This window comes from Topomyia yanbarensis, chromosome 2, assembly GCF_030247195.1.
Source record: "Topomyia yanbarensis strain Yona2022 chromosome 2, ASM3024719v1, whole genome shotgun sequence".
Classification (NCBI taxonomy): Eukaryota; Metazoa; Arthropoda; class Insecta; order Diptera; family Culicidae; genus Topomyia; species Topomyia yanbarensis.
In genome coordinates, this window is record NC_080671.1 from 259,115,998 (window position 1) to 259,140,685 (window position 24,688).

The following is a 24,688-nucleotide window of genomic DNA, read 5'->3' on the forward strand; positions in this document are numbered from 1 at the left end:
GGAACCATTCATAAATTACGTAACGCGTGTAGGGGGGGGGGGGTACGACAAGTTGTGACATATGGGGGAGGGGCAGTAAGCTTGATCTTTACGTAACATGTTTTACCGAACAAAAAAATTAAAGGGTTGTGTACAGGACACGACCACGGTGACATTAAAAATGTAGCTTTTTTCAAGAGCGTGCAAATGAATTTTATCTATCACACATAAGTTAGCACTGCATCAACATAAAACAGATATCATTCAATATCAAGGCCAAGTAAATAATCGAACAGTTTGGATAAACAGCCAAGACCACCCATCATCGATATCTGTTTTGCATCAGCATTATTAGGATCATAAAATAAACTATACATCCGTCGTAGCAGATAAACAGTTCGTGAGAAGTGTCGCATAAAGATAATAGTTCGTGGGAAATGAAGCTTCTAAATAAACAGTTCCTGGAAGACCACCCGCATCGATAAGCATTCATCAAGGGCAGGAGTTCCTTATATAAGTTAGTCCTAAAAAGAATTGTAATTAGTCTTAAGTGAAGATTTGAATAGAGCACAAGCTCTAAAGAATTATATTTTTTTGACTTTCTCATTTAGAGAAGTCTTAACTGGCGCCCGAATAGGGACCAGTAGTGTGAAATTAATCTACAGTAAAAAAAAGTGAAAGTGCAAAGTGAAACCACCAAATAGATCACAACGTTAAAGTAAGATGACTATTTGGAAGAAAAAAAAAGAACGCACCACATAGTGAAACCGTTAGAAGTTATCACATCTGCACCTGTAGAGAAATCCATCCGGATCGCAAAAGCAGCCGCACTGTTCCAGAACCTAAGTAGCCAGAGTAGCTAGTAACTCACTACTGGCAAAAGGGAGGCTTCAGGACGTGCTGAGAAGGAGGAAAGACACACTGCTGGTTCCGCCTCGACCAGGTTTCAATTACACCCGGCAATTGGTCGAGCAAAGGAGATAATAGGATTCGATACAACCCCGAACGCGCGCTCCGAGTGTTCCACGATTCCGTACGTAAGAATTTTCGGAACTGGACATCACGTATCCCGCAGTCTTGTGGCATACCCACAGGATGTTCGGACTATTCATGTAAGTAACCTTAAGAAAAAAATTATATATATATATATATATATATATATATATATATATATATATATATATATATATATATATATATATATATATATATATATATATATATATATATATATATATATATATATATATATATATATATATATATATATATATATATATATATATATATATATATATATATATATATATATATATATATATATATATATATATATATATATATATATATATATATATATATATATATATATATATATATACATATACAAGTGAGCCAAATAAAAAAGTGAAACCAAAAAAGTAATTAACAAGTGAAAACTAACAGAGCGTATAAGGAAAAGTGTACTAACAAAACATACTAACACAGATAACCTAACTAAAGTGAACTAACAAGTAACAACATATAGGGAGGAGTGTAGTATTAACTTCACCAACAATTGATAACTTAATTAGAGAACTTGAAAATCTCCATATCGATATGGCCCAGGTACAGGTACAAAAGATTTTGGATCGTATTGCGGTATTAGAAGCTGCAAGAGTGGTTCCCGTCAGAGCTGCAAATTTTCAACAGGTAGTTTTGATCTTGAAGGAAAGACAAATCTCAAATCATGCCCTACTATGTTCAATTTGCTGTCTTTAGTTGGCATCATTCATTCAAACAGCCGAGCTGCTCAATCATTTTCCAATCATTTTCAATTTCATCGACCCTGTGAATATCACTCTACTTGGGTATCGACTAGGTTTTTCAAGCGAAACTACTCTGAACATACTTCTTGCTGTTCATGTAAGCTTGAAAACGCATAACATTCCAACATTTGACCTAAACTGGCATCTACAGTTGTCATGTGCTCTAACTTTGGTTAGTGAATGAAAAAGCATCAATTTGAAATGAAGACGTACGGTTTGGTCATGAAAATCCCGCCAACTTGAAAGTGAATGATTAAGGGAGGCTTTGATTTTGAATCACAGTTGGGGTTGAATTGAACTAGAAGTTGGCATTTGAAAATGAAAATTTGCACCACTGGTTCCCGTGGAAGAGGATTATTTGGATCCTCCTCTACATTTGACAAACGCCACTGGTGGTCCAGTAAATCCGGAATCTTTTGAAAAGATTCCAGATTTGGTGAAAGATTTACCTATCTTTACCGGCGATCCAAATGAAATATCTATTTGGTGAAACGATGCCGAAGGGCTCGTCTCCCTTTATAAACCTCACGCGAACAGTTCTCTCGAACAAAAAAATAAATTCAACATGGTTTGCAAAACCATTAGACGAAAAATACGAGGTGAAGCGAATGATGCACTAGTAGCATCAAACGTGAACATCAATTGGAAATTAATTAAGAGAACGCTTGAAACATATTACCGAGAAAAACGCGACATTGGTACTTTAGACTACCAATTAATGAACTGCCAACAGAGAGGCAGATCATTAGAAGAGTATTACGACGAAATAAACAGACTATTGTCCTTATTGGCAAACCCAATAAAGAATGACACACGATTTACTCACCCCGAAGCTTCTAAAGCAATGATTGAAACCTTTAATGACAAGGCCCTTGACGCTTTCGTCAGAGGACTTGATGGTGATATCGGAAAATTCTTGAAGAATTATAGACCTGATTCATTGGCTTTTGCATACGCCTATTGTATTTCCTTCCAAAACATAGAATTTAGAAAAAAAAATGACCCAAGCAAGAATACCAGAAGCACCGTAAGGACCAAGAAATATGATTCCTTTAACTACACCCAAGATACCACCAAGACTACCTCCAAGACCAATCCCCCAACTAATCCCAATAAAATCATTTATGCAAAACCAACACATGTATCCAAAACCTTTCCACCAACAGCAAATGTTTGCACGACCCTTCCAACAGCAACAAATATATAATGCCAAACCTTTCCCGCAACCACAATTTTTCAATCCCAGACCTTTCCAACAACAACAAGCTTTTAACCCAAAACCTCAAATTCCGCCAAGAAATAACTTCCAAAAACCAGAGCCGATGGAAGTTGACCAATCAATTCGTACCAGGCAAATTAACTATGGTAATAGATCGCAAGCATCGCACCAACAAAATCCCCCTTTGAAAAAACCAAGATTATTTAACATAGCGACAAATGAAACCCTTTACCCAGATCAAACTACCGAAGAAGAAATAGAATCAACTAATGAAAATGAACTCGTTGAAATTACTTCAGATGATTGGAAACAAGCAATGGAAAGATACCTTCAATTAATAGAATCCCAAGAAACCGAAACAAATACAGATGAACCTGAAGCAGAGTTTAATTTTTTAGAATAAACTCGACATTACCATACTTCTTATACTATGGTAATCCCACAAAACCATTGAAAATTCTAGTTGATACTGGATCAAATAAAAATTATATTCATCCTAGATTTACAAAAATCTATCACACGGTAAGTAAACCCTTTTCCGTCTCATCAGTCAGAGGAGATATCCTGATAACTAAATACTCACAAGGTAAGTTCTTTTATTCTTATAATGATAACGTAATTAAATTTTTCCATATGGCAGAGCTAAAGACTTTCGATGCTGTTATAGGACACGACACATTGAAAGAATTAAAAGCAGTCATTGATACCTCAAAGGATCAATTGATTCATCCAGGGAAACACATAATACCACTACAACAACATCACTTTCAACAAATAAATAAAATAATTATAAGAGATGAACATTTACAAAAACCATAAAAAATCCGATTACAAGAATTTTTAGAAAATTTTCTAGATTTATTTCAGCCATCCGATGAAAAACTACCATTCACCACACGCATAAAAGCTGAAATCAGAACTACCGATGACAACGCTGTATATAGTGAATCATATCCGTACCCACAAGCTTTAAAATCAGAAGTCACAAAACAAATTGATAAACTACTCAAAGATGGTATAATTCAACCATCCCGATCTACCTACAATTCCCCTGTCTGGATTGTACCAAAAAAACTTGACGCATCCGGAGAAAAAAAATATAGAATGGTTATTGACTACAGGAAAATTAACTCGAAAACTCTCAGTGATAGATACCCTATCCCTGATACATCTGCAGTTCTAGCAAACCTTGGCAATAACAAATATTACACTACATTGGATCTTGCATCTGGATTTCACCAGATACCAATGAACGAGAAGAACATAGAAAAAACTGCATTTTCTGTCAACAATGGAAAATACGTGTTTGTTCGTATGCCCTTTGGATTAAAAAATGCACCAGCAATTTTTCAAAGAGTTATGGACGATATTCTACGAGAACATATTGGAAAAATGTGTCATGTATATATTGATGACATAATAATATTTGGAAAAACATTCGAAGAACATTTACAAAATTTAAAAAAGGTCTTTGAAACACTTCGTAATGCGAATTTCAAGATACAGCCAGATAAATCTGAATTTTTAAGATCAGAAGTTGAATTCTTAGGATTTGTTGTTTCAGAAAACGGTTTGAAACCCAACATGAAAAAAGTAGAAAGCATCCAAAAATACCCCGAACCAAAGAATCTAAAAGAACTAAGAGCATTTCTCGGCCTTTCAGGATACTATAGACGTTTTGTTAAGGATTATGCCAAAACAGCAAAACCCCTAACAAAATTTTTAAGAGGAGAGGATGGCCATAGCCAGATTTCAAAAAACCAATCCAAAAATCATGCAGTACAACTAGCTGAAGAAGCAAGAAAAGCGTTTCAACTTCTGAAAGACATTCTATCATCCAAAGATGTACTTTCATTCCCAAATTTCGAAAACCCTTTTCTATCAGATGCCTCAGACAAAGCCATCGGAGCAGTTATATCTCAACAGTTTCACAATGGAGAAAGACCCATTACCTTCATTTCACGCACATTATCCAAAACAGAAGAAAATTACGCAACAAACGAAAAAGAAATGCTAGCCGTAGTTTGGGCACTACACTCATTAAGAAATTTCATTTACGGAACAAAATTGCATATCTATACTGATCATCTTCCTTTGACATTTACATTATCACCAAAAAAGAATAACGCTAAATTAAAACGATGGAAAGCATTTCTAGAAGAACATGACTACACGATGCATTACAAACCGGGAAAAGCAAATGTAGTAGCAGACGCATTCTCACGTATCCAAATCAACTCATTGACGCCTACACAACATTCATCTGACGAAGACGATTCATCATTCATACCATCAACCGAAGCTCCAATTAACGTTTTTCGAAATCAACTTATTTTCAAAATTGGTCAAAACTCTAGTCACGAATTAAATATCCCTTTCGAAAATTACAAAAGACACATTTTCACAGAGCCAAGATTCACTGTCGAATTCCTGAAGGAAAAAATGAGAAGTTATTTAATCCCAGGTATTCTGAACGGAATAATGACAGATGAACCAATAATGGGCACAATACAGGAAATCTACAGATCTAATTACAATCCGAAAATCCTTAAAGCTCGGTACTCACAAAAACTTGTACAAGATTTATCAGAACCAGAAGAACAATTAGAAGAGATTAAAAAAATTCATAACTTTGCACATAGAAATGCTAGAGAGAATTCATTACAACTTATAAAACAGTATTACTTTCCAAAATTAACAAAGATTACATAACAGTACGTGGAAACATGTGAGATTTGCAAAACCGAAAAATACGAGAGAAACCCTCCTAAATACATTCCAGTAAAAACACCAGTTCCAACATATCCAGGAGAAATCATTCACATTGAAATATTTGTGTACAACCTTCAAAATCTCTTCATTACTTCAATTGACAAATTTTCAAAATTCTTAAAGTCAGAAGCATTAAGTCAAAATCAATACTAGATGTGAAGGATGTATTAATGCAATTACTTTACGATTGGGATCTGCCAGCTCATATAGTAATAGATAATGAAAGCTCTTTTGTATCTAATGTTATAGAACAACAAATAAAAAATTTAGGAATCCAAATTTTTAAGACACCAGTAAACAGATCAGAAACCAATGGCCAAATATTTTTTTTTTTTATTTATTTATTTCGTCAATCGATGTAGACTGGTATAGTTACAGTAATGTTTACATTTTTCTTATTTACTAAAATATATATATATACGTAATTTTATTATAAATAAAACAATTTCAGCTTTTACAGAATCATTTTCTTATGCGTTAGAATTTCTTTTATGTATAAAATATTGTGTGAGTTTTAGTTTGGACATTGTAAAATCAATTGATTCGCAATAGCGGTTGTAAACAGCCATCATTCGATTTATAGGGCCATATTTTGCATAATTTGTGCGATATGGAGTTATTGAGAATATGCTTCGGTTTCGTAGCTGTCGAGAAGGTGCATAAAAGTTCAATTTGGATAAAATTTCGGCTGAATCAATACGATGCGAGACGATATTATTAATGAACGAAAGCATTGCAAATTCACGACGTTCCTTCAATGTTTGTATATTGATAAGCATGCAGCGTGCTTCATAAGATGGCAAAGGAAATGCTATCCAACCTAGTTTACGAAGGGCAAATAATATGAATTGTTTTTGTACAGATTCTATTCTTTCTTCATGTGTGCTTGAAAAAGGGCACCAAACGATGCTGCAATATTCCAATATCGACCTAACATAAGCAATATATAATGTTTTGATTGTATACGGATCTACAAAATGATAACTAAAGCGTTTTATAAAACTGAGCATGTTGTTAGCTTTGTGAATAATTGTGTTATAATGATCAATAAAATTTAACTTGGAATCTAATATAACGCCTAAATCCCTAATTCTTTCACATTTTGCTACAGTCTGTCTTCCTAAGGTAATCACAACATTCGATGTTTGTCGTTTTCTACTAAAAGTGATTGAATTGCATTTTTTCACGTTTAGCTGTAGGAGGCTTTTTTGACACCACGTGTGGAAAACTAGAATTTCGTTTTGGAATGTATCAATATCCTCGGCATTTCTTATCTCCAAGTAAAGTTTCATGTCATCGGCATAGATTAGTACTTTCAGTTTTTTGAGAAGGAAGGAAATATCGTTCACATATAAAATAAACAATAGAGGTCCTAAATGAGAGCCTTGTGGAACTCCTGAGGTGACTTCAATTGGATTGGATTGCTTTCCTTTGAATTTGATTATTTGCTGGCGGTTGGATAGATATGATTCTAACCACGTACGCAGCTCAGGCTCAATTCCCATCTTTTTTAATTTATAAAGTAACATTGGGATGTCGATTCGATCAAATGCTTTACTAAAGTCTGTGTAAAGTGCTTCGACGTAGTTTCCATTGTCCATTGCAATCAGTGAATAGTTAATAAATTCTAGTAAATTTGTTGAGGTCGAACGACCTTTGAAGAAGCCATGTTGGAGGTTAGTAATTCTGTTTTTTATTTGAAGAAATATTTTTTCGTTAATGATTGATTCAAAAAGTTTCGGAATGCTGGAGATTATGGCTATTCCACGATAATTGCGAACGTCAGATTTTTTCCCAGATTTATATATAGGTACTAAGAAAGAACTCTTCCATGTTTTGGGAAACTCTCCAGATTGTAAAGACATATTAAAGAGCCAGAACAATGGAGTTGTAAGCTCGGTTGCTAGGTTTTTCATAAATAATGGTGGAATTCCATCAGGGCCAGCACCTTTTGATGAATCCAAATGGTTTAGAGCATTGAAAATGTCCTCCACTATGACATGACTGACACCAATATCCATAGGAAAATCTGGAATAAAAGCAAAATAATCGCGATCGCGGTCTTGTTCAGAAAAAGTTGTATATATTTCTTGGAAGAATGTTGCAAATAGGTTGCAGATTTCTTTCGGGCTATTATGTACGTTGTCATCCAAGTGCATTATTGATGGGAAATTGTCTGATTTTAATTTAGTTTTGACGTAGTTAAAAAAATTCTTTGGACTGGATTTAATCTGCTGTTCAGTTTTGGAGTTGTAATCCGCAAGTGCAGAATCTATGGCAATATTTAGTTTATCGCAAATGTCGAGATATTGTTCCAAGTGCTCGTTATTTTGATTTTTCTTGTATAGCTTGTGGGCTTTTTGTTTCCTATTTTTCAGATTTTTAATTTGCCTATTGTACCAAATAGGATGCTTCGAGCTACCGTGTCGTCTTTTCTTCTTAATGGGCACCTCTTCATGAATAATTTCGAAAATTATTTTGTAAAATACGTCCAGGGCGGTTTCAATATTCGCTTCATTCCTAAGAGTATTTTGCCAGTCGACATTACCTACCTTCCGTCTGATATTGTCATAATTAGCTTTATGGTATTCAAAGACTTCCTCAAAGTCATAGACGTTGGGTTCTTGATTTTTATGGATGAACAAAGAAAATTCAATAGCAGTATGAAAAGCTTCATTTTTCCACAAAGGAGCCAAAGATTCAGATACACAGAAATCATCCTGAGTGTTTGTAAATAAAAGGTCAAGATAGCAATTCTGTTGATTTTTTACATGATTAATTTGATTTAATCCTATGCTAGCAGTTTTGTCAAAGATGAAATTCAATGTTTCGTTTTCTCCTACGACTGGGATTAGAATATTTTCATTTTCAGAATCCGGAATAAAATCGGCATTGCGCTGGTTAAAGTCTCCGTAAATGTGAACTTTGACCTCGACCGGAAGTTCAAATAAAATTTGTTCAGCAATTTTGAAAAAGGCTTCATACGATGATATATTAGCATGCTCTGGTGGGAAATATACAGAGGCAAAAACATGTATTTCACCTGAAATGTTCGCTTTAACCCACACATGTTCAAATTCTTTAAACTTCACTGTGGGAAGAATTTCAGAATTAAATTGAGCCGAAACGCCTATAAGAACTCCTCCACCAGACTTCTTTTGAGATTCTAAAAGATTTCGGTCGTCTCTGAATACGTTAAAGCCACTACCAAAAATTTCCTCACTTTTTATGCTATCGTTCCAACTTGTTTCAGTGCCTAAAATAACAGAATAAGAGGAGCTCAATACATTACTATAGATTTTGCTCATTTTAGATGCGCTCTGCATACGATTAAAATTTTGACAATATATCAAAATTTCTGAAAGCGTTTCTGATAAAGTTAATGGCAATTTGTCATACTTAGAAATATCATGCAAAACTATTGATCCGTTTTCATCCGTAACCGGTTCGTCATGGTCTGCCTCTGAAGAGTGCGTTAGGTTGGACGAAAACACGAATGCTCACAGGAACAAGCTGAACAGCGCTGAGAAAAGGAATTCGTCAGGACGGGGGTTACAAACCTATCTGGTGCGAAAGTTGAGTTAAATTGATGTACAACCGGGTATGGATTCAGTGTTTCACCACGTTGAAACCTGATACCACGCTGATTTTCAAACGGAGGCCTAGAGAATTGCACCCTTGCCGCCGCAAGTAGATCCTTATCCCGGGGAAGAGAGTTGCCAGCTATTGGACGACCGCATTGCGTATTGTTGTTGCGATTATTGCTGCTATTGTTGTTGCGATTGTTGTTACGATTATTGTTGCTATTGTTGTTGCTATTGTTGTTGTCATTGAGGTTATAGTTATAATAACTGCTTCTGGATATCTGATGTTTATTTGTCTCATTAGTATTACGGCTACGTTGGTGTCTGTTTTTATTGCGATCATTTATTACCCGATGTAACTGCTTTTTATTAGCTTTTCTTCGTGCCATCGCCCTATCTTTCATCTTTTGCTGTTGAATTCTACGCTGATTACGTGTGTCGTACTCCGTCCAGTCAGAGCGCCACACTTTCTTCGAACCCAAAAAGCGCCACCCTTCAGTGGCTTCGGCAGTGGAACGGTGACCTGAGTCACCCGATTTTGTTGATTGGGCATTTAATTCGTCCATCAAGCTGGGGCCCGCTGGTGGCAAACAAGCATCGCGTATACTGCTATCCAAAGTGTTAATTGAGCCGGCAAGAGATTGTACTTCTTTGAGAATGTCACTGCCAACTGAATTTGTTATAATTTTCACTTCGTCTAAAACTTCACGTGTAGGACGCGATTCACTCAGGTAATGTTCATTACAATGAGCTGCCATATCTATGGTAAGGGTGCTCAAGTTCTGAACTTCGCTGCAGATTTTTTTCAATTCTCTGGTCAAATCGGCAGTGAGATCATTTACATACTCTTCAATGTGTTTTTTTGTGGATCCCATAGATATGTTGAATAGTGATGTGATATGGTTTTTCAGCGTGACCAGCTCATCGGCCTTATTAAAAGAATTACTGTCAATGGCCTGCGATAGTGCCGATACAGCATTTGCCACTTGCGACGATGTGTTTATGTTCACATTCGCCACTGATTCTTTAAGCTGCAGCTCAACATTTTCGAATAAGTCAACAATTGAATTGAACTTTTTTATGTCGGCTGCTATTTGTAAGTTGCAGTCCGTTTGCGTAGTTATAGATTCAAATAATTTTTCCTGTTGGTACAGCACTTTTCGTGTGTCTATGCCTACCTTTAGATTATGCTGGCAATCTGCACACAGGGGAATCATGAAGTGCGAGATAAATTCTTCTTGATTTCGCTGGACTCCTACACAAGCTGCATGATAACATTTTCTGCAGAATTCACACTGCCACAAGAAACGATCATCGCTGATATTACAAGATGTCACACTGCAGCTCATTATGATAACCGTTGTTTAATAGGATTGAACACACGCGCGACGGTAGAAAGATAAATAAATAACAATTAACTGCGGACCGTAAAAACACGTCTATACTCAAAGGCGTTCGATTACCAATGAACGTTGTCACTCCACTATTAGAGAAATAGCAAGATGTTTGAAGCAATTGAATCCAGATTTTTCAGTTAACACATTAATACAAATGGCAGCCCACAGATACAACAATTCTATACATTCATTTATTAAAGACACACCAAGAAATATTTACCAAGGCAATAATGTAGATAACCTTCCATTAGAAGAATTCGCAAGACAAAGAGAAAAAGATCACAACAAAGTTTTAAAGATACACAAAGACAAAGACGAAAAAACAATAGAAAAGCATTATAAAAGTTACGAACCTAACAAATACGCATTTGAAAAATCTAATGAAATATCCAAAAGAAAAAGCAGGTACAATACAATCAAAATCAAAGAAAATCATAATACATATGTCATAGACCAAAACAATAGAAAAATACATAAAACTAATTTAAGAAAAGATACTAACGAATAAAAATCAAAATTTCTCAAACTTTTCAGACTCGCCCTCTGCGTGTCAATCTTGGAAGCATCACTACAAATTCACGACTTGACAAACAATCCATTAGCAATCATCCCATTAGGACAAACCAAAATTAAGACAGGATACATTCGAATTTTTCATCCTATAGACATAGTTCAAGTCGGTAATATAATTGCAAGCATCAATGATGAAGTAGAAAAAGATCCTTGCCCAAACCCACTTTATGAACTAATACAACTTAAGAATCGCAATTTATATGAAACATTTTTAAAATTAAAACCACTGGTAAAACGCCGAAAGAGACTCGATTCAATTGGAAGAGGATGGAAATGGATCGCTGGAAGCCCCGACGCCGACGACCTACGAATCATAAATGCTACACTAAACTCACTAATCCAAAACAATAATAAGCAGATATTGATAAATGATGCAATAGGAAAAAAAGTTCAAGATATTACTGACATTACCAACCAAATACTCGTACTAGAAAAGGCAAGAATGAGGAACAACACCATAAAATTCAATCAACTTGTTATTTTGTCTAACCTGAATTCGCTACAAAACCAAGTCGAAACGCTAGAAGAAGCAATCCTTCTTGCAAAACATGGAATACCCAGCAGCAAGATACTTTCGATGAGAGACTTCGAACTCATCGTATCCTTTCTGCAAAGCCATGATATATACATTTCATCCTTTGAAGAACTTCTGTCACAGTCTACAGCACAAGTGACATTGAATGACACACACATCGCGTATATACTAAAAGTAGGGTGGGTGCTCCTATAGTTGAGGTGTACCAATAGTTGCACTAGTGGGTTATACGCCTAACTAAGGTACCAACCATCAACAAATATTTTTTATCGATTCATCGCACTAAAATTATGCGACAATAAAACTGTTATCCTTGAAATTTGCTCAAATAACTATTGAAAAAAATGATTTTCTTAGAATTTTGAGCTCCCTTGCACCTATAGTTGATGTAGTGTACCTATAGTTGCAAGTCCCATAAGAAAGCAATGGGATTTGCAACAATAGGAACCGAAATTAGCGATTGCACCACTATTGGTACATGTGTTCCCATAGTGGTACAAGCGGTTTTGAATACATAAATTGGTTATTAAGCCATCTTTATATTTTTCCTATGAAGTAGGGACTGAAAGCTTTCGTTTAATGTATTAACATTGCCCATAGGTCTATTAATCGATTTTTTATCAAAAATTTTCCTTAAGCATGCGACTATTGGTACATCCACCCTACCACAATATTCTTCAAAAACTTACGAATATAATTACATCGATTCCATAGTGAAAGACAACAAAAGAATTCACCTTAAATCCAACTACGTAATTAGGAACAACAGTTATATATACCAATTAACGCAACCATGTGAAGAACATAACAACAACTTCATATGCAATGATTTCAACTTATATCATCCGACCGATTGCATAAAATTACTTATACAATCCAGTCATTCCAATTGCACCTTTGAAAAGGTATACTCAAATGGTTTGATTAAAAAAATTAATCCAGGTACTAGATTAGTCAACGACGCAACACTGGATGTTTCATCAAACTGCAGTAGTTCAAATCAAATACTAAATGGATCATTTTTGATACAATTCGAAAACTGTGACCTACGCATCAATGGAGAAATTTATACCAACTTTGAAACAACTATTTCCGGAATCCCTTATCATCCCACAACTGGATAAAAAGTTTACGAAATCAATACCCTCGACATACCACCGGAAGAGTTTCTGAAAAACCTTACCCTAGAGCACCGACGTAAATTAGACACGATTCACCTAGTCAACAACTCACTTTCTTGGAAAATTCATCTTTTCGGATTCGTAACCATGATAGGAGCTGGAGCCATAGCACTATTCTTATTTTTCTCTAGACGATCTCAGCATTAAGTTCACACCAAAGGAAGAAAAACAAATTCAATTCGCAGGATTGAAAACATCAACATCTGAAGAAAATATGCCTCTAAGCACAATGTCCCCTGAACTATCGAATGAAAGAAAGAAGGAAATTGAAACATTTATCAATACACCAACGCCATTCCGTACTGCGATGCCACTTTGAGGACAAAGAGTTTTGAAGACGGAGGAGTTAGCACTGCATCGACATAAAACAGATATCATTCAATATCAAGGCCAAGTAAATAATCGAACAGTTTGGATAAACAGCCAAGACCACCCATCATCGATATCTGTTTTGCATCAGCATTATTAGGATCATAAAATAAACTATACATCCGTCGTAGCAGATAAACAGTTCGTGAGAAGTGTCGCATAACGATAATAGTTCGTGGGAAATGCAGCTTCTAAATAAACAGTTCCTGGAAGACCACCCGCATCGATAAGCATTCATCAAGGGCAGGAGTTCCTTATATAAGTTAGTCCTAAAAAGAATTGTAGTTAGTCTTAAGTGAAGATTTGAATAAAGAGCACAAGCTCTAAAAAATTATATTTTTTTGACTTTCTCATTTAGGGAAGTCTTAACTCATATCGACTCACGTTCTTGCTCACTCGCCTGTTTTCATATGTTACAATTTGCTATATACCCTCCCCATTAAATCATAATTTATTGAAGGTCTTTTAAGGGTAATCAATTAATTAATCAAGTATCTCACTAGGTGATTGGCATTATTTGGCTGATCCATCTAGCAGAAATAGGCTGGTCTATCCAGAAAATATAATCAAAAGAAAAGTTCTATATTGAGAACTGTGATGAGGAAGCCCACGCCCGCCAACGGAAATATACAGATTCTCCATGAAATATGAAATTTCATTTTCCATTTAAATTTTCAATAATGTGCTAATGAACTTAAGTAAACAATCTTAAGGTTAAGTATTTCTTGATCGATTAGTGGTGGAAAAATTAAATTATTTGATAAATTACATTGTTGTACAACGTTCGCACTACCAGTTAAAACGGGTTTTTATGCTATCTTGGTGGCATTTTTCTTGTTGCTAATTATTATAACGTGTTATAACCAGGGCCGCAGAGAGAAAATACGGGCCCGGGGGGTCCAACGTACGGGCCCCTACCATTGTGTATTGCCTGAGCCTGAGTACAAAAAAGTCAATGTTTGAAATCCATTGGAGTTCACAGATATTATGTATAGTACACTGAAATCTTATGTTTATGTACCATTTTTTTGCTCTAGTTGTTTGTAGTGCCAATGAAGGAAAAAAAACGTAGTTTTTTAAAACTTTGGGAGTTTTTAATACCTCTTCGACAGTTTTGGTGACTTTGAAAAGCGAAAAAAAAAAAAAAAAAAAAAAAAAAAATTTGAAAAAAATTTAGAATCAATGAAAATGAAAAACTACTAAAAAGAATACAAACATTAATATAAAAAATGCATAAAACTGAAAAGCTCGATGAATCAAGAATAGTAAAATTTATTTAACATTAAAAACAAGACATATTCAAAGCAATAGAAAAAATAAATAAAACATTAAGAACGCATAAAACTAGAGGAGCATATATATAAAAAAGAAAAGAATAAAATAACCATAGAGAAATTTATAAAAAATGGACGAACCAGAAAATTTTGAAAAACTTGAAAATTGAAATGATGAAAAGTCGAAAAAGTTAAGAAAATTGAAATTATTGAACAAAAACGGAGCAAACAGACAAAATGGAAAACAAAAAATAGTAGAAAAAAGCCAACATAGTAAACTATAGAAACACAAAAATGAAAATACTTATCGATTTTGTTGGCTATTTTCGGCAAATTTGAGACTAAGAGAAACGAAAGCAATGAAATTGAAAGACGGATAGGTTTTCTAGAGCGAATCAGTTATAAACTTAGAACGGAAAACTAGAACTAGGCAGGCTCATATGGGCATGATCGAAAGGAAATGTGAAGAATTCTTTGCTTTCTGCTTAGTAGGAGTTGGGCGTTGCACCCAAGTCTACCGCATGGTCTATGGTAGAATATGTCTTATCATCATCATTTTACCGCCGACGCCGGCAAAAAATTCTTCACAAATCCTCGCCTAGAACGACCATGCGATCATTCTTCTCCCTTTCTGCTAGCATCAAGCCGTGACGTATGCATTCAATCGACACCAAGCTATCGGTGTCGCACCGATCCTATTTTGATTGAACTACTTATTGATTTTTCGTTCCGCACACACGGATGGCTGATAGCAATTAATGACACAGCTCAGCTAGCAGAAATCGAATTTTTATCTACTTTTTTACCAACTAGTTTATATGTTACTATGTTTTAATTGCCGCAAGGTTCTACTGTATCGATTTTGTTGGCTATTTACGTTCTGAGCGAGGATTTGTGAAGAATTTTTTGCCGGCGTCGGCGGTAAAACATGATGATGAGTTATGTTCTACCATAGGCCATGCGGTAAACTTGGGTGCAACGTCCAACTCCTATTAAGCAGAAGGCAAAGAATTCTTCACATTTCCTTTCGATCATGCCCATATGAGCCTGTGTAGTTCTAGTTTTCCGTTCTAAGTTTATAACTGATTCGCTCTAGAACACCTATCCGTCTTTCAATTTCATTGCTTTCGTTGCTCTTAGTCTCAAATTTGCCGAAAATAGCCAATCGATACAGTAGAACCTTGCGGCAATTAAAACATAGTAACACAAAAATGAAAATATCAACACGAAAAAAATGAATAAAATGGATATTATTTAAAGAATAGAAAAAGCACTACAAATTAAATTTGAAATAAATTCAAACAACGAATTAAATGTAAAATTAAGAAAAGATAAATCAAATGTTTTTTAGGAAAAATAAATTCAATGTAAACGTATAGGAAAATGGTCAACAGAAAAAGTACTTTCAAAATAGGTTAAATGGAAAACATGAAGAAATAACAATAACGATTTAAATCTTAAGAAAAAGGTATAAAAAAAATAAATAAAATTATAGAGGCGGGCGTAGCGTAGTTGGTAAATCGATTGCCTTATACGCAGCGCACCTGGGTTCGAGGCCGACCCCGCACATAGGGTTAGAAATTTTTCCTAAGAGATTTTTCTAACCCGAAGAGGCGAATGACCTTAAGGTTAAAACCTCTGTAATCGAAACAAAAAAATAAAATAAAATTATATTAAATGAACAATGGGAAAAAAATAAAACTACGATAAACGGAAAGCTAAAAACTAGAAAATGAGAAAGAAAATAGGAGAAAGGTAACAAATTAAACAATAAGACAAATTGGAATGAATTTGAATAAGTAAAATTGCTTTTGGAAATGCAAAAAAATATAAAAAAAGGAAATAGAAAAAGGCTATGACAAGAATAAATGTAGTAAATAGACAAATTCTAAAAATTAGATGGAATGACAAAAGAAACAAATAAAAAAGCAGAGTATTAAAATATGAAACAATAAGAAAAATATAAACCGGATTTTTTTTGAAAAATTGCGCACAAAATTCAATAACAGAGAAAAAACTTTAAATTAAAGTAAGTGATAGCAATAGAAAAAAGCAAAAGTAAGGAACGTAAAAAGATGGATAAAATAAAAGTGTGCAAATAGATAAAAAAAAGCAGAATCTAACAATTGTAGAAATACAAATACAATCCACAACTTGAAAAATAGACCAATGAAATTTTAACAAAATAAAAAAATCCATGTAGGAATAAAAAAAATGAGAAACATGGATCATATTTTAAATAAGGGTTTTGGTTGCATTTTACGCTATGCTGGATTCGAAAACATTCATAATCCTATAAAAACATGAATTATTCTTTTATTTGTGTTGGTGTGTTAGCATACCTTAAAATATTTTACAAAAATGTTATAACTGATTTCTAGAAAATAGTTCAAAAATAAAATAAAATCGTTACGTTCAGGAAGCGACGTTCAAAATCTCACGCTCACTCCTCCAAGACGACAAGATTTTGTATGCGGATTTAACTTGCTACATTAATTAGCTAATCTTGCTAACTAGTTGATTTAGTTTGGTAGCAGAGTTAAATTTTCTCTTCGAAATCAATCAAACACAATTTAGTAATTTAATAGAACGTATGCTTTTTAGAATTATTGGCAGCTGCAGGATTGTGAACTAAGAGATCTTCTTTTCATGCTCCATGACATATAAAATTCAAAACAAAACTATTAACACTGTATGCGTCACGAAAGTGGCTTGTTGTGTACGCAATTTGCTGTTATAATGAAAATGTTGATAAAAGGCCGTATTTGAAAGAATTGTAAAACGTATATATTTTTTTCCATCCCTGGCCTCTTTACTAGGGGGAATTGGTAATCGAAAATCACCGAAAAAAGCAACGTCATTTGAGTATGACCCCTTTACAAAAATGTTTTTATGTATCATCTCGCATCTGAATATGATTTTTTATAAATTTTGTATCAATGAACGGCAAACCAAATATATTAAATTTTAAATTTAAATTTTTGGATTAATTTCGAATTTTTTTGGTATATCAAGAGTTTTTGATGACTCATTTGACCAATTGAGCTCTCAAATAGAGATAGGGTTACCGCCTCGAGTGGCACTTTGACCAGCAGGCACATGGGTATGCGTTGAAATCAATCAGAATTTCAAATTAAAGTGATCTCGACTCGACAGAATTTTGGAGCACTTCCATTGCTTTTTATTGTATAAAACGCTTAAAAACAAATAAATATGCAGTTTTATTTCCTTTGTAGCTCGTAGCACTAGGAGGAAAAATAACTTATTTTCTTCACATTCACCGCAGAGTGTAATGTTTTGGTAAAGCACTCCACCTTTCTGTGCCGTTCACATTTAGTTGTACATACATTTTGCATTTGTTAACCAACCACTCTCGCTGTAAAGGATAGCCCGAGCGAGCTTTGCTCTGCTCCTCAGTAAACAAAAACGGGGTGTGAAATCACACTTCAGTTTCTTTCGAGAATCTTTGTGAGGAACATAGGGCCTGCAACCCGAGGATGATATTTATGAGGACTGGGTGCTGGGTGATTCCTGGTAAAGAAAAGAGCAACGCAAAATTGCAAAATAATCCAATGGATTCTTCCGGGTGAATTCAGATTTACCTGAACGAAGACACGGAATTCACCTCCAAAAACCCTAAGCAGGGTTTTTTTTTCTTTCAATGATTACTTTCGATACTAATCCAGCGCTTTCGAAGATTGGAAATTCAATAAATCAAAAAAATCGATTTCAAATTGGCGAAATTTGAAGACAACCTCATGACTTCTAATCAAACCATTTAATTATTTAACCATTACAAGTCTGATCATATTTTTGTTTCGATTATAGACATTTTAACGATAAGGTCATTCGCTTTTCCATTCAGGTTAGGAATTTTCCTATAACAAATCTCTATTCCTGTGTTCGGGATTGGGATTCGAACCCAGGTGAGCTGCGTACATGACATTCAATGTACAAATGCCGCTATGCCCGCTCGAGTCTGATCTTGTTTCGATGCGAGAATTAGGTTGGTATAAACATAGTTGATATCAAATATGCAGTAGTTCAGAATTTTCGTTATTCCAGTTACCTCATACACAAGATATTGAATTTTTAATTATATTCTCAAATACATTTTTGTCGAAAAAGTATTTGTCAAAATTTTAGTTTCTGTTAAAAATCCGGGCCCCCTTCAAAGCTCCGGGCCCGGGTGGAAACACCACGCCCCCCCTCTTGGCGGCCCTGGTTATAACTCTGTAGTGTAAACATTGTATTGTTGAACCAATTCTGCAGCGTTTTATGTTATATAGGTGTTTTATGTGGTAATAGGAATGACATAATTATATCTTCAGTACAGCGGTTTGTTTCATAATTTAAAACAGATTTATTTTGAGATTTAAATTAGTATACCCAACCGTTCTTTTTTTGTATACGATTAAATGCGATTAGAACTGTGTTTAAATACATAGGGCAGAACAGATACTCTGACTGGATAAACTGGGACAACAATTTTAAGTCCAGTAACGCTTAAGACATGGCTTGAATTTTTATCGAAAAAGAACGCCCGCTTAAACTGCTGCTGGGACGGTAAGTTCTGTTTTAAAATTTTCCATTGTGTGCAGTACGAAACAAAAATGTTTGAAATTAGAAAACAAAAAGTTCTGCTGGGAATGTGATTGTTTCCGATGCAATTACACTCAGGTTTTTTACGCAGGGGATACAGGCCGCGTAGATGAAAACCGCGTAAATTTCAAAAAAACGCGTGAATGGAAACCGCGTAAATTTCAAAATCCGCGTAAAAAATACCGCGTAAAAAACCTGAGTGTACTCTCCTATATAAAATATTACGCTGCTGAACAGTGCAATAACTACAGAAGCACGTTGTCAGATGCCTTACTGATAAAAAACATATATCCGAAATATATATCACATATAACCGAAATATGAAACAAATGAAAACCAATAGGCTCTTTGCCCTACGCAGCTACAAAGCGCCGTAAACATGGATTAACAAGTTACAACGCACACGCATGCATAAAAATAAATATATTTTTTCAAACGCAACACTCTTAAGCAGCACACATAAGTCGCATTCTGCCGTATTGAATTAAATCCAAACCACCCCACCCACCCACTTTGCAAATCATTCGGTGACACCTGTGCTGTTACCCGAAAAATCCGTACACGGCCACCGCTGCCGAAAATGCATAGCATCTACCGCTTATTGTAGTGTCCAGACACTGCAGCCATGATCTTACCCGTTCGACATAAGAACAAAAACTGATTCAAACGGGTACGCGTCACCTCTATTTATAAACTACCCGTATATGGTTTAGTCATTTAGGCGCGAGTGTGTGCAAATGCCGAAAATCGATAGCGCTTATTGCATCGCCCGGAGACGATGTTGTTCGTATGGGATAAGAGCAACTACTGATTTAAACGGACATGCGTCGCTTCTATTTATGACTTTTCGTGTTTGATTGAGCCACTAAGCTGCCCTTTATTGACGGCTGTGTCTAAGAAACCTGCCTGACGAATGGTAATTTTCCCGTTTTTCGTGAACTTTTTAATTTTACCAATTTCCAAAAGTCCACTTTTATTGGGGAGATATTAAATTATTACCAATATTTAAGTTAGGTGTTTCTGAATCGGTTGGTGTATGAATGATTAAAATCAATCTAGTACTATCGGAGTTACAAGCGTGCAAACCTTACATAGTTTCGTTACATGGGAGATAGTTTAGATTTTAGAATGACACCTAGCCCCAGATAGTGGAGTAAGACATTTTTTATGTCAAAAAATTGACCGTAAGAAAAGTTGTCGAACATATCGAACATTTTAAAAATATATATTCATTGATTTTAAAACAATTTATAATAGAAACTTATCTATGAAGATATGAAAGGTATTCTTTATTGTTTTTTTTTCTCATTTGTATAATGGAGTGGTAACTTCTGAACTGTTTTTGCTTCTGAACTTTTAATATTTAATCAAAATTACATTATATTGAAGCATTTTCGAAAAATCGAATTTTCGTCAGATCGCCCCCCCCCTCTACCAAATCAAACTTCTGGCTATGCCACTGCGTGCGAGGATGTGTATAGCTTATTTTTGTCTCCTCGGTCTCCCATAATGCCTTTATATTGTAATCTAGATTCAGATTAGGTCGAACCGTACTTTAGAAGTATCTTCATTTTTAAATGTTTTCAACTAATAAACGTTCTTTTTTTTTCAGCACATCATTCGTTAATACGGCTCATAAGGAGTTACCACAACCATTCAAAATTAATGTTTTACAAATAAAAAATACGCTGCCATCAAAATTGAATACTATACCAGAACGACTACTTTTAATATCCAGAAGCAATTTGCTAAGAAAAATGTACGACTTTAATATAAATGCCATTCCAGGCATCGCATATATTAATTCAGCGCTCACTCACCAAATTAATACAGCTGCAGTTAATCTAGAAATTTCGGCGATTCAAAATTTCAACAACTCGCAGAATAACGTTTCAAAAAAAAATCAATCTCGTACTCAATTCATGAAAAATCGTAAACAAAAGCAACATTACTTGGCACGTGATTCAATACCGAATTTCCAAACGTATTTTTCAAACACGAAACAACCGAATCCAATGTACATTACTTCTTCAATTGTCAAGAAACCAAGAATTGTCCAAAAAGTCTCAAAATCAGCTATACCTAGAAAGTATGATGCACTAATGGACCATTTGGGTATATCAGGATACAATCATTTCGAACTCGCCGTGATACGCGATTTAGAAAAACGCGAAGAACAAAAAGTTGAAGCAACTATACATACTTTGTTTGAGAATACAAATCGATTTAATGCAAAAGTGGTTAAACAAACTGCATCGAATACGAATAGTTCACCACTGCCTCCAGTAGAATGGCTGCATGGCCAAAGTTCTTCATTTGATCAGATAAACCAAACTAAGGAAAATTGTAGTACCCATAAATCGTGGAAAAAGGTGCTAGCGTTGCCTTCAGACATTCTTATATCAAATGAATTCTTTAAAATTGAACCTGAGCTAGCCAGAGAAAACAAATATAGGAACAAAACTAGTGCATCAAATGTTCACCATAGAAAGAATTTTATAAGTTCAAGTGTGTTGAGCATAATTACCCCTATGCCAGTTCATAGTTTAAGTACAAATAGGATGGATCGAAAAGATGGCCAACATGCTGCTTGTATCTCGAGTAGCAGTGCTTCAAACTGCTTCAATAAAACGCCTAATGATATTGAAAAAGTTGTCGAGAAACGTCATGAACAGTTTAAGTCAATCGCTCTTAGGACAAAAAGCTCAACTACAGAAATCACCCCGACAACATCCGTATCCGTGCCTATAACTAACAAACAATTAATTCAATCATCGCGAAAAATGATATCGAATCGCAATACTTCATTTCGTAATTTACTCTTCCGAACACATTCTCAAACAAAAAAAAACAATAACACAAAAATGAGTACGAATCGAGGAACTATCAAATTTAGTGACTATTTGAGAAATCCCCAAAATGATTTCTTATAAATAGCCTATAAAACAAATTCGCGCGGTACTCGACATGTTTTGAGAGTAAGCTGATTATTATCACACAGTTGTTCACAACTATTCAATTGTATTTTATCAGATATTACATGTCAACTTATGCGTAATAAAGTTGAATTACATATTTAACAAAAAAATAGTTCTATGAAATTAAAGGAAAAATCCTTTTGATTTACAAATGACGGATTTAATATCATAATATGTATAAATATTAATACAGATGTCTTCCGCTTAACTCCACAATAATAATAATAATGAAATGCAGTTATATTTCACCGTCAATCAACAGATACTAGTATTTCGACTACGACTTCTAGTCTTCTTCAGTGTTCATATTAGTTTAAAGAAAATTCCCTTTGAGACAATCTTTTAAAAACAAATCAGGTTTTTGCCATTCTCAATAGAAAGGTATTGCAATTGCTCTGAAAACCGACATTTTAACGGAGGGCCGAATGACATATACCATTCGATTCAGTTCGTCGAGATCGGCAAATGTCTGTGTGTGCATGTTTTTTTATAGTAAGGTTAAAAAAGCTTCAAAAGCCTGGCCTGTAGTGTATTGGCACTGTGTGGGACTCATGACTCACGTTCGTGCCTAACCACTAAAAACATTCCTTACTTTTTACGCCCTTCTTCTCCACGGAATTACGTCATCGTATTACTTCGTGGGGGGGGGGGGTTCGTTGCGCTTTCGTCGCACCTCTTTCTGCTGCTCTATCTCGGAGCCTCGCTTGGTTCATGGAGTGGCACGACCTATGAGCTTTGATTTAACTCTCGATTCCTCTCCTGCTTTTTGTCTCCATCCATTACGTTGCCGTTTATTTCTCGTCCCTGTGGTGAGTCGTTTAGGTGCTGATTCCCTGAGCCATTCAGCTCATGTTTCCGTGAGTCATTCAGCTCCCGGCCTTATCACGATCCGCTTGGATAGTGCTCAACGGTGAACTCATCCTACTCCGACCTATAGTTCCCCGACGGAAAAATTTTCCCCGACACCGATACCCGCTTTCTTGAGCCATTTAGCTCTACTAAAATCTTCCAGCTTTACCGCTTATTCTATTCCGATTGAGAGTTCCCCGACAACGGAATTTCTTTCGTTACCGGTGTTTGTTTCGTGAGCCAATTAGCTCCCCTTTTCGTCACGATTCTGTCGGGTAGTTCACGGCGCCGAATCAGCCCTATCGTGAATTCCCCGGCGGCAGACCGCTTCCGATACCGATGTACGTTTCTGTGAGCCATTAAGCTCCCCGCCTCGTCTACTCGGTCTAATCCCCGGCGGTGGACCTAGCCTACTCAACGGCCAGCCAGCAGATGAGGTCCATCCAGCGATTCCGGGTAGAGAGTAGCTTCCGGTTCACTGGCGCCCCAACGACCCACTTCTGGCTATTCGACGCGGTCTACTCGATCTAATCCCTGACGGTGGATCTAGCCTACTCACGAGCTTCCCGTAGAGTGTCGAGGTCGGTCCGGCGATTCCGGTGGAGCCTGACGTCCGGTTCGCTGGCGCCCCGAGGACCCGAGCCCGGTGCAACATCGCGTACTACTCAAATGGTCCCCGTCGGTGGACCCAGTCTAAACCGTTGGTGAGTTTCCCGGCGGAGGAATTTCTCCCGAAACCCTATTTGTGGTTCCACTGCGGCATTCTAACCAATGTCGTTACTTTGTTGGTCCCTTCGCCACTTCCTTTGCAGAATACTCGTAACAACTCTGTTGACAGCGTTCCAGATATGCTCGTCGCAGCACATCTCTTCGACGATATTTTCCACTGTTATATCAGGCATACCCCTTCGGACTTCTTCGAATCTGGGGCATTCGAAGACCACGTGTTCCGGTGTCTCTTGCACGTTCACACACTCCGGACAAAGGGGCGACGAAGTCCGCTCGAACCAGTCTCCTTGCATTACGTTCATTTCTCCGCTGGTAGCATTCTACGTCCTTAGCCAGAGTGATGCAGATGGGAATCATCCCGGTAATTACGCATACCGCCTCCGACGATATCGTTCTGTACGCACTCGCGACACGAGCAGCCATTAGGCGAAAAGTGCTTGTCAACTTCGTCCGGTTCCGCTTTGAGTTCAGCGCAGCAGCCCTGGCCAGTACGCCATATTTCAGGATTGAGGATGAGACACCCGCCAGGAGACGTCCCGTGCTGCCTCTTGCCCCTCCGTGATTCGGCATGATCCTTGCCAATGCGCTAGTTGTCCTCGCAGCCTTCTCACATACATAGTCGACATGGCAATTGTAATTCAAACGATCGTCAACCATCATACCCAGGTGCTTCAGCGCGCGCATCGATGGAATGGATTGTCCCCCGACGCTGATCTCGAGACGCTGCATTTACTTACGGTTGCTAATCAGCACTACCTCAGTCTTGTGGTGAGCCAGCTGCAACTTGACGTTAACCATCCAGGTTTCCACGATGCCTATTGCCTCTGCTGTCAGCATCT

At 36.1% G+C, this 24,688-nt stretch overlaps 1 protein-coding gene across 3 annotated transcripts in view; it reads left to right on the forward strand.

The window, feature by feature from the left end:
- LOC131683096 (uncharacterized) overlaps positions 1–24,688 on the forward strand; it is a 357,860-nt gene that overhangs the window by 328,434 nt on the left and 4,738 nt on the right. For 2 of the 3 annotated variants that reach the window (XM_058964913.1, XM_058964915.1), the window contains exon 2: positions 20,906–22,314. The exons of the other annotated variant lie outside the window; for it this stretch is intronic. In XM_058964913.1, the coding sequence (XP_058820896.1) occupies positions 20,906–22,226 (1,321 nt within the window). In that variant the 3' untranslated portion in view covers positions 22,227–22,314. Of the gene's footprint in view, positions 1–20,905; positions 22,315–24,688 lie in introns of those variants that run through there. 3 annotated transcript variants of the gene reach the window in all.